The sequence below is a fragment of the Cryptomeria japonica genome, chromosome 3, assembly GCF_030272615.1.
Source record: "Cryptomeria japonica chromosome 3, Sugi_1.0, whole genome shotgun sequence".
Lineage (NCBI taxonomy): Eukaryota > Viridiplantae > Streptophyta > Pinopsida > Cupressales > Cupressaceae > Cryptomeria > Cryptomeria japonica.
The window spans coordinates 470,399,825-470,412,417 of record NC_081407.1 but is presented as its reverse complement, the minus strand read 5'-3'; the positions used below and the strand labels follow the sequence as shown (position 1 = coordinate 470,412,417).

General features: G+C 34.7%; 1 protein-coding gene across 1 annotated transcript in view; it reads right to left on the bottom strand.

Annotated features, from left to right (window-relative positions):
• The window catches only part of LOC131041363 (probable WRKY transcription factor 4), a 44,596-nt gene extending 37,075 nt beyond the window's left edge, over positions 1–7,521 (bottom strand). Inside the window, exon 1 of the mRNA XM_057974408.2 lies at positions 6,918–7,521. Coding sequence (XP_057830391.1) covers positions 6,918–7,268 — 351 coding nt within the window. The 5' untranslated portion in view covers positions 7,269–7,521. The remainder of the gene's footprint in view (positions 1–6,917) is intronic.
• Positions 7,522–12,593: the final 5,072 nt, after the last annotated feature.

Sequence of the window (12,593 nt, the reverse complement as noted above, 5' to 3'; positions counted from 1 at the left end):
AAAAATAGGAGGTAGAAACAAAATACAGATATTTCTTGTGAAAGAATGTTAAATGGTAGTTTAAAATGGATCCCTCACTTCCCAAGCAAAAACAAATAGAAGAGAGAAACACTAACAATCCAATAATATTGACATCCTACGATACCAACATCGTAGCCAAAATGCACTCAACATAGCTAAGCTAACTAATCATGTTATAGTTGAAAGAAACGAGAGTAAGTAATGACAACATATAGGTAATCAATACAAGCTAAAAAAATATTAATAATTGAGTTCACATAAAAGAAATGAGATAAAAATAAAATAATGATAGTTTTTATGAAAGAATGTTAAATGGGAGGTGAAAATGGATCCCCCACTTCCCAAACAAAAACAAATAGAGGAGAGAAACACTAAAAAACCAGTAGTAGTGACATCCTATGATGCCAAAATCCTAGCCAAAATGCATTCAACATGACTAAGCTAGTTAGACCTGTTATGATTTATTGAAGCAAAAGTAAGTGATGACAACTTATAGGCAATCGATACAAGCTAAAAAATATTACTATTTGAGTTCACATAAAAGATAAGAAATTAAAGCAAAATAGAGATATTTTTTGTGAAAGAATGTTAAATGGGAATTTAAAATAGATCCCCAGCTCCCAAACAAAAACAAGTACAGGAGAGAAACACTAAAAATCCAATAAGATTGACATCCTACGATGCCAAAACTATTGAAACTCCGACTAAACTTTGATGTCTCAATACATCTATATTAAATTATCTACAACTACCTACCAAGTTATAAAAATGCTATGCATATCTACCAAGGAGGAGAACCACAAAGAAATGACACAACTATCTTACTTAAGCCTAGTAACTATTCTGGAAAGAAAGTAAATTGGGGGAAAAAATATGAAGATGTCTAGACCAACTAGACATACATAGTACCACAAAGCCCAAAAAAACTATATGGTCCACAGTAGGGATTCATTAAAGGATATGATCCCATAGCATATAAGCATCAATTCTCATATGCGATAGACATAAAAGCTATGAAGAGGATCCTATCTATCGATAGACCACTGTGCTCATAGGGGTCCCAATTCTCATATGGAGACATAAAAGCAATGAAGAGGATCCCATCTATAGATAGACCACTACGACTCAAGATTTCTAAGTTCTTTAGCTTCCTCTTGAAGGTAGAACTTGACCATGGCCTTGTAGGTTCGAAGGCTTAGACCTTTGACCCATTACCAATCACTAAAAAAGCCAAGAAAAATCACATGCAATATCTTTATGAATCACTATCAAAATCCATCTTCGCCAGCTAGTCAATCTATGAACCTCCAACCTCTCCACCTTGGGTGTCCCCTAGTTCATTTGTTGCCTTTGCAGCAATAATATTGATGATTGAAGGAGTGCAATAAAAGCACCACTAAACAAGATAACTTGTAGGTTAACATGTACGACAAACAAAAGGAAATGATCGATGGGGCCCTACATAAAGAATTGAAAAAGGTTGAGTAGATCATTCCAAATGATCAAGGCCATCTTAGGTGACAACCAATTACTTCAAGTCAGCACTTAACATCTTGCAAAAAAGGTGGGAGGAATTATTTGATTTATTAAGAGATTCCTTCCAAATGTGAATCACTTAGGCAATGCTTATTGATTGCCGCAAGTGACCAAATCATCCAAATCAAGTTTCCTTCATGAATCATTAAAGCAAGGGCTACAGTTTAGAGTTTTCAAAGAAAAACCAAGTGCATCAAGGAATGCATCAATCAAGGCATCCTCAAAGAGCAAGGCACGTACAAACCATCAACAAATTGCTTGGACGTGCCATTTGACAAAGTTAGCAAATTGATAATTCACATGTTGCAAATCAAGGCTCAAAGTGTCTACTTCCACCACCCCTTATGAAATAAAGGTCCTACTTTTGAAAAGGCAGTTTTGTCGACCCACACCATACTTGAAGGCTAGCATTAAAGGCAACCCTCCCACATCCAACAAATCAAAACGCACTTGAGCTCCCACTCCACCCAAGTGTAAAGGGTCAACTACAATGTAACCCACCTCCTCATAATCTATCAAAAGTTAACTTTCCCCATCAGTTAAACCATTTTGTGCAATTAATGAAAGCTTCAAAGCATCGCCTATAAATATCAATGAACCACCAATTATAAAGACCATTTTAATCGAGTACACCTATTTTTTGTTAAATCTTTGCTTGTTTGTGTTTTCTTCTTATGTCTTTGTAGTAATATTTAATAAATACCTTTCATCCTCTAAGCCCTTATTCTCTCTTATCAAGCTGATTTTTTTTATCAATCAAGTGAGAGGTAAGCGCCCTCTCCCATTATAATAAAATGATATAAAAAAATTAACAAATCTCTAAGGGAACAGCCATTCAAAAAGAAAGTGTTGAAAACTAATCGACCACCACTAAGGACACTCCAACCTACAAAGGAAGAAAATTCCTAAGAGAATTAAAGAAACTATACACCTAAATAAGCCATTCAACAATGCCCCTCAAAAAACTTAAAATCCAAATAAAGGCTAGATAAACCATTGTCGCTCATGTTCAATCTCAAGGCATCAAGAACATGTGAAAGTATCTTCCTCTAATGAGGAAAGCACCCATAGTCCATTATGTTCATCATCAATTTTCATATTTTTTCAACTTCAATTTTTCTTTCCTTCCCACTTACCCAGTGTCCCACAATTTGATTTGTTTTTTTTTGCTCTCAATATGGTAAATAGATAAAATATTGAATAAGAATAGTTGATTTTCCTCATTCTTGAGGAAGCCATTCAGTTCAAGCTCCTACTATTCTATAAGTTCCTGGAGGAAATAAGGCTCATTATCTAAATCTGCTCCAGACAGTGTTCTGACCTGCATAAAGATGAGCCTCATCATCAAAAATTTGAATGGGTTTAGATGCCAAAGGATCTGCTTCATTGTTTAAGACCACAGAAGGCACAGGTAGCTCTCTTGGCCCACTGTTTTGATCCTGATGCTAAGAGTTTGGAAAATCCGACTACTTGAAAAAATTTCCATAGTCACACCATACAAAATATTTGTCAAGATTGATAGATTTCCTCGCCCCCTTTTCAAATGGCTAGATCAATGATCTAAGGCAATAAGACAAGAACAAACAGAAATTTGTGTCCAATCAAACTGCACCGAAAGCACGTGTATGGAAACCCTTCATAATTCAACAATAGGGACCATATGACCTGTGAAGAGTAAATCCTAATAGAATGAAAGATTGGCTTGGATATGTCAATCCAAGTGCAAATCCTCACAAAACTGCACTTAGGGACAACTTGCTCATCAATTTTCACAAACCCACCCACCTAATCTATCAAGTTTTGAATTAAGCTAGAATCTCTCATGACCAAAAGAACACTAAACATGCACAGCCATGTCAGAATCTTAGAGGTGGTGTCAACAACTGGATAAAAAGGGGAGACCAAGGAGCCATTAACATTCCAACATTTCTAAAGAACCATGGACCATTCTACCACACATAATCATAATCTTCAATGGAAAGAAACTGCAAAAAAAAGAAACCATGTTCTAAAACAAAAATGGAAGGTGCTGCCATATTGCTCCAAATAATTTTAGTCTAGGATACAAAATCCTTATAGGGAGGATGCCTCCCCAAACATCTGAAATAAAAGAGACCTGCTACCAATACTGTTTAAAATTATGCCAATGCTGTCATCATGAAAATGAAAATCAAAAGGTTCTTCAGCTAAACACACCACTGAGTCACCTAAAGGTAAAAGAGGCAAGGTTTTTGACCATCTGAAGAGAAGAAATGGGGGTATCAGTGTTAGTTTCGCCACCCAACTTATCAGACATAGAACTAGCAATTTTGTCATAGCCAAACTTCAATCAATCGCCACAATTAGGGTGGATTGCTGCTTGCCAAAATCGCCACAGCTAATGCATTTGCATTCCTTAAACGCTCAAAGATCTGCCAAGCCTTCTGCTGTGAGCAGGCACAGCTTCAGTGGCAAAGGGTTTTGTGGATGAAATAAATCCCCAACGGAGACCATTACAGGCATCCCTGCAAGCCCTAGGTTGCACGCCCTTCTAGAAATCAGTGTCCTCTTGCAGCCCAGATTGAGATAACTCATAACCATCACCCACTACCACTGATTTTGCTTTCCACCACTCCCACACACAGTTGCCACTTCCACTCGGATCAGTTCACAAGCTTAGGCTCAAACATTTTGTAAAACTTTAGAATAAATCATTTGTCATGCTGATTTCTTATAGTTCGATAATCAGAGACTTTTTGATAAATAGTGATGTAGTTTGTATTAGAATTAGTAGTAGGTGATGAACCATACAACTCATTCCTCTTATTTTGTTATATATGTCCATTTGAATGGATAAATATTTTTTGGAGACTAGACAATTCATAGCTTCCTCTAGTAATTTCCACTCAAGCTGGAGAAGCATTTAACATACTGAAGATTGGTATGTCTTAATATTTGGGAATGGCTCACTAAAGAGGTTTAGCTGGTATTTATACTGTCTGCACTAGAATGGATTTTCTATTCTTTTTTTTGGTTTCCAGAATTTGTTTTGCACTTTTTTCAGACCATCTTGTCTCCAGAATTTCCAGATTAACTGTGTATGTATTTCAGTCTAAAATATTTTGATTTGTGTTTCAAGAATTTTCATTCTCCAGATAAATTGAATTTCTGGTTTCCCAATTTCAGCTTATTAAGTTTGCAGATTTCTGTCCAATTCCGGTCTCATAATTGAGTTTGGAAATAACATAGAAGGCCAGTTTGGTTCAGAGTTTGTCGTTCAAGCATGAGCCTCCTCTATCTGCTGTACTCTACCACTGCAACCATAACAGCTCTTCAGATTTAGTATTTTGATCATTTCTTCCTGGGACGCGGTCATTTCAACCACCTGAAAATTCTACTGAATTGGACCTCCTATGCATAGCACTCGTAAAAGCTAGTAATTAGACTAAATCCTGTTCTGATATATAAATATGTTGTTTCTTTACCCCCTAGAAGATATAGAATAACATAAACACATACCCCATGCCTGTAGTCTTATCTGTGTCCTCGGACTTTGTCAGGATTCATATAAAGAATCTCAGGAGGAGTCACTACCCTGAAATGTTCTACAACAGGGAAATGAGTACCCAGCATTCGAAAAGAAAATTCCAAGTTTCATAATCTTGAAATGATTGCAAGATGAGTACGAGGCTTATCATCACCAACATTGATTTTTTACACCTTCAGTATCAGAAGCAAAGTCTAGTTGCACTTGCAGATAGAACAATTGAAACAACCTAATCCAAAATGTCGAACAGATTGTAGTCCCAACATCAAACTTAATTTTTTCTTTCCGAATCTGCCATCCTTCCTTTGAATCAATTTAACACAAACCAGATCTATTGAAGCATAAACCCCACCATTAGAACAACTGACAGATCCGATGTAACAACCTACTGACTAAAATGATGAATATTGTACAGCTTTGCAAGAAGACCAAGTCCTTGGCCTCCAGATATAGAAACTATATTACCTCTAAAGCACAGTTTTGGATGGCCAAAGTAGAACAGAGAACAGCCCATATTGAGGAAAGAAGTAGACCGTACGAAACTCGGGAATCAAAACTGAATTCAAGCAATGTGGAACCATTGCTCGCCAAGGAGAACACCTAATTACTACATACACTAGATAGTCAAGCTCAACAAGTTGATCATCATCTTGTCTTATCATCCACATATTCAGCACAACTTTTTTTTTTCCTAAAACATAAAGGCAAAAAAGTATATTAAAGCAACAACTGATTTGAAAGTAGGTCTGCAGTCTTAATAAGACTCATGGCACACCAATTTCAGAGAATCAAGAAAGCCCATAAGACATAACATATCATGACCAAGTTTTCTGACCGATGTGCAATACAGAGATTTGACAATATGCCAAATAACAACAATTCAATATGAGGCTTTGACATCTTGAAATGTAATGAAAAGTTCAGGAGTATCAGAATCCAAAGTTTAGACACGACTTGAATTAGTTTGTTAGGCTTCAGAACAACCCAACAATGGGCATCGACAACTCCTTACTCGAGAAGAAAATAGTAAGTATTGCAAAACAGGATAAATATAAAAAAATACAAGGAAATTAAAATGCGTTCACTGTCAATATTGTAACTGCTGATTGCAATTTTTCGTACAGAAAAAGCAATCTATGTTGAATAGAGTTATGTTATATAAAGGAATCAAGTAAAGAGCCTGTTGGAACACATAAAAGAGAACCCTGTATTTACTAGAGGTCAGGAACATGTTCTATGCCTACAAACTTCTCAGCAAACTCTTGAGACAGCGTTATTCACTGCACTCCCAATTTGTTCAAACTAAAAAAGAAACTCGTGCAAACTGCAAACGTTTATTCTGTGTTAAGAACAGCTGGATCTCAGGACTCCAAGCTCCACGAAATGACAGAATGTGGAAGGGGTGGCTATTCAAAGCTTCAGTACGTAGATGTGACATGTTACAAGCAGAATACTTATGTACCCAACCCCAATTTCTAAGCGCTCTCTGTTTTTCACCTTCAATCCCAGCACAAAAAGCAGGTAATATCAAGGAAATTTCAAGTACATTAGAGCAGAGCAATCGGTTGCTAATAGAACTGAATACCCAACTCCAATCTCCTGATTATGTAAAGTGTTCAAAGTTTACAAGAAACCGAGATCTTGTGTTGCTAATTGATAAGGATTGAACTGCCTATCCAATCAATATTTCGTTTCTTATTGATGAAATCATAAAAAATAAAATTTGGGAAATTCCAAAGAAGTAATTACCCACCCAATTAACATTTCATTGAAGAAATTGCAAAAAATAAAGACTGAAAGTTTTTTAAAAATGCAAAGAGGAGCAAAGAACCACCTGGGTGGACGAGAGAAAGGCGGGCGAATCGGGGCTAAAAAGGGGCGAGCGGGGCATCAGAGAGGAGTCGGTGGCAAAGTAATTGGTGGTGGTGTTGGTGGTGGAATTTGCAAGCACAGGAGCAGCAGGAGAGGCCATGGCGCCGGCCAAGAGCTGGGAGAAGGACCTGCAATCTGAATCAGGGGCATCATTCTCAGCGTCATTGAGAAAGTTGGAGAGCAGAGTCATGGGCCCGGGGCTTTTACCACTCATAAACCATTCTGTAGACGAACGAAGAGGCAAGGTGAGGCGAGGCCTGTTGGAACTGGCCATCACCCCCTGCTCTGCTTCCTCCTTCCTCTCCCTCTCCATACTTGTTAGGAATTTGGCACCTACACGCTTGTTTGACGAACTCAGAATCCGTTTGCAGGAGCGCCAAATTGTGCTGAAAAGATGAATTCAATGAAAACGTGGGATTTGGGGCGCAGACGTGAATGAAGGAAAGGCAAATGCATGTTATGTTGACTTCACTCGGTCTGCCGTCTTCACGTAGGACATGTAGACACATGTTAGCAGACGCCTGCTGCCTCGCTCGACCTTTTATCCGTTATTGACTCCGTCACTTGACTGGAAAATGCCCGCTTTTGTCGGGAAAGTGGGGAGAGGCGGCTGCTCTGCTCACCTAGCTTATTTATACTTGTTTTTCACATACATTTTTCCAAGAAAAAGTACAACCTCACCGCTACAATTACGGCAATGTCCATTCTATATGCACATTGACCAAAATAATAAATAATACCTCGAAATTATTCAAATACTGTGCTTTTGATTTTTTATTGTTTATTGTTTTACTTAAGTGGATATTTGTTGTAGTAGATTCTTATAGATTATATGCTGTATTTATGTGTTGGGTTTGAAATTGATGGCTGTATAATTGTATTTTGGTATTTTATTAGGAAAAATAATAAAAAAAATTAAAGTATATGTGTATATGTATTGTGTCTATATTTATATATGTGTACACAAATATGTGTATGTGTATATATGTATGCACACATATATATGTTTACAAATTATGTATATGTATATATACATATATACACTTATACATATATATACATAAAAGAAAACTTCAAATAAATAATCATCACATAAAAACAAAATTAACCATCAAAATTAGACCCTCGAAAACTTTATTTTTGTGCTACTTTGTTATATTTAAGGACATTGTTTGTCAGTTGTTGCATCATTAGTTATCACCATCATCTTAGGCAACTTGTATGTGTGTCTATTGTCTTAGATACTAGTTCATCATTGTTAAATCAATCTAAACTTGATCAAGGAGAACTCGACCCTTGCTTAGCGATTACTCAAACGATGTATGTAGACACAACCTATTCCAGACACATATATAATGAGTTAGTACACCTACACTAAGACACATATACAATAATCATTGATTCTCATTACCACATTAAATATTCATAAAAATGAAAAATGCACACCTAAAATTAATTAATAAATATGAAAATAAAAAAGTTATAATAAGAAGCAAAATCTAAATATGATTGTGACTCTATTTATCAAACAATTTTGTAGGAGACAATTGTCTATGCAAAATTGATCTTCAAATATTAAAACGTTTTACAAAAATCTTTCCTTTAATATAAAATTATATTCTAATTAATGGGAAGGTCCCAAGGTAGTTCCCTTTGTCTTTGCCTTGTTTAACTTGGTTGACTCGTAGAAAAGGAAATAATTATTAAACCGGCACGGAAACAGTGAAAAAAAGAATAGAAAGGCCTCTACCCCAAAAAGTCACATTTTGTCGTTTAGCCCCCCTTTTATATACTCTTCAATTTCCAAAAACAAACTTTGTTTTTTTGTTTTGCAATTGTATACACATTGCCTACACCACAACAAAATCTCTAACTCACTTTGCTGTGTATTAAAACGACCATGATTATGAGAAAAACTTTGGATATGGATGAGAAAGAACTACATACTAAAAATATTTTAGTGTAGATATTTTAAGTTAGAACAGATATTTATTAGTTTTCATTTATTTAGATAGATGTATTTAAAATAGAATTAAATATAAATATTTTGATATGTAAATGATAGTCAAATAATGTAAATAAAGTATAAGTAGTTGAGTCAAATAAAGTATATCACAATAATGTAAATGATAGTCAAATTTAGGTAAGATTTGTGTTAATGCATTCATGTCATTGTCAAATTTAAAGTAAGTGCTTTTGTTAGCGCATTCATGTCATTTTGGATTCTACTCTTTATTATCAATATACAATGTCTCTTCGCATAACAATTTTTCAAATAAATTGTAGAGAAAAGAAATAATCAATTACATGATTAATTAATTCAAAAATATTTAATGGTTGATTATATTATTGAAATAATTGTATGGAATTTAAATAAATACAATGTTTGTATTTAGTTGAAAATTTTATGGAGATCTATTATGATAATTGTTATTAATAATTTGTCTATATGTTAAAGTTGTTTGTGATATCAAAAGAATGTATCTGTATTAGTGAATATTTTGTATGATACTTTGGTTCACTTTTATGATCGTAAAAAACACACAGGCAAATTGAAATCTGAACTATAAACACACATGCATGTCACACAATCTACTCCATTGCACTCCTTAAACCAAGTTCTTATGTAGATAATATGGCTCTCAGAAGCACACACAAGAAGCTATGATCTATTGGAGATTTGAGATGATGAATGCAAAGAAAGCTAAAGAAAGCGAAATGCAAGAAAATAATGCAAAAAGTGAACTAATTGCTAGATGGCTAGATAGTTCAAATTGGAGAGGGGGGCTGGATTTTTATAGAAGTCCTCAAGGATGAATCCAATGTCAAGACGAATGTGGGATAAAGGATTGATGTAAAAATGAAGAGTGTTTATCCCTCATGCATTAGATGAGTGAAATAGATAGAGTGGGAATTGATAAATAGGAGATGAAGTTGATATGTAGGAGATTTGGAAAATAGATTTAATAATAGTATATATATTAATGGGTTAAACGAAGAATAATATTATAATGAATATTAATGAGATAATGAAGAATAATTAAATGGTGAATATTGATGAATGGATATTATAATGTGACGAAGAATAATAATGGATAATATATTATGAATAATGGACAATAAGAATAGTATATAATAAGGATCCACCTAATAATGGGAAAAATTAAGTTTAATTACGAGGACATTTTAATGAAAATTATTATGTGTCTACAATAGGTTTTACATATAAACTATGCATGTGGATCAAAACCCTAGTAGATTTAAAATATGGAACCTCTTTGTGTTAGTCTCTTGTACTTGTGTTTGTAAAGAGGTGGGTTAGAAGCATGCTAGGCTAGCATGTTCTGAACCCTTATTGCTAAGTCAGTAATACATTAATGATTGAAGACAATAGCCAAACATGCAATGATGCCTATAATTTTGATGATGCAACATTGTTGCTCTTTGAAGTGCTTGAAAGATAATTAAATGATGTTGAACTGAATGTTCAAAAGATTTAAAATGAATTGGAGTTTGTATTTAAATAAAACACTATTTAAATAAAACACAACACTCTAGCCCACAAGCTACAAACTTCCTACTCCAATTGGTTCATAATGACTACATGGAGAGAGTTAGCATGAGGGCACGATTTAAATTTGAATTTGCAATGTCTAGGGTGATTTCCACACATACAAATTCAACCCAAGATAGTAAATGGACAAATTGACATTAGGACTGTTCCTGCGGGATCTATGTAGACAAAATCAAGTTGAGCTCAAATTATTTGTCAGCTTCTATAGTTGAAACATTTCACTTGTAGATTTGTTATTGCATTAAGGATAAACCAATCAAACTGAGTCTAAAATGAAGTGGAAAAGTGTTTCACCATTTACATGTGTGTACGGGTAAAAAGTGTATACATTACACGTTTACCCTTCCTTTTATACCACTTTGAGTGGGTGTTCTAAATAGTTTTCCCTGGCAGATGATTTTAATTGATTTGTTGCTTCCTTTGAATACAAACTTACATTGAACATTACAAACAATATACTATGTTTTTGCAATATATTATTTCAAAAAACATATAAATATATGTTGGTGTAAATAATTATTCATCATGGATATTATTACACTTTACTTAAGTTTACTTAGGAAATGCATTTCATAGTAGTTTGGGTATGAGACACTTGGGTGTTTGTGCCACATTGGGATAGTGTGTGTAGGAGAATTTCCACCTTTTATGGTGTGATCTTGTTGTTACACTCCACATTCAATGGGTGATCCACCTCATGTGGACTATTATATTATTTCTCCTACCTACCCACACCTATTTCCTACCTACCCTTGTTTCTTATTGAGCCACATATCATGTTTGTGTGCTCACATATCCATATAGCCTTGCCTATATAAGCAGGCTTATATTCATTGTATGTAACGATTAATGATCCAGTTGATCAGTATTTTCATCTTGATAGAATACAATTTATTTCTATCATCTATTTTGTTCTCTCTTATTTGTGCTTTCCATTGCCTCTTGATCTTGGCAAAATCTCACAATATATTTTAGATCAAAAAATTCTCACCTAAATTTAAACACCCCTTGTGTGGATCTAACCCTAGGTTATTTTTACATCTACAAGATCGACACCACCTCTCGAGTGATTTAAAAAGACAACCATTATACCAATCTTTAGGTGACCTTCCTATCATTAAGACAACCTCACTATATCTATGTGTCACAAAGGATCAACTGACCTTTATTAATCAACTCTCTAAATCAATCGCATCAACATGTGGTTGTTAAGATTAAGGTGTCATCTACCTTGTAAATCCTATGACATGGGTCCAACATTTTTGGAAATTATCCTAAGACACTTAGGGTGTATTGGAAAAATAATTTATAATGTTTATTCTAACTATTGTTTGCAATACATTTATATGGGGTGATGGATTCCACTATCAGTACTAAAGGTGGTTTGTGAACACAATTATTTAATATTTTTCCCCGAATGTGGATGCCTAGAATGGGATAATTAATGACATGAAAAAGGGACAAATCAATTATCTGTAGGCTTCTCCAAGTGGGCACTTGGAAGAGGCAACAAGTGTTTATTGTTATTTCATTATTTATTGCATTTAATGCAATGTTTATTTTCCATGTTTGGGTGCCCAAGTTAGAAATAAAGTATTGGGGCCAAAACTTGTGTCCTTTCACATTATGTGAAGTTAATCTAAGGGTTGGGGACGCTTAGAATGAACATTCTTCTTTGGACACCTTGTTTGGTGTTTTAGAGCTCTTTTCATGCTTATAAACAACTCTTTGGATGTAGAATATGTGATGAATAGTTGAATGTAGAGTTACTCTATAGGAACAAGGAAAGTTGGAGATGTAAGGAGGTTCATAGGTACACAAGTGCTTCCAATTGGAGGCAAAGAGGAAAATAGAATTGAATATATTTTAATCTCATTTATTTGAATATAATGCATACCTGGCATCTCTTCGTGGTGGAGTTGTTTCCCACAAGGGTTTCTCCATCAAAATCCTATGTTATGTGATGCTCGTAAGTTGTTGATTTGTGTTTCATTGTTGTTATCTTATGGTGATATTATTCATTATTTATTGGTTTTATAAGTTCACATTAGGTAGTGTTCATAA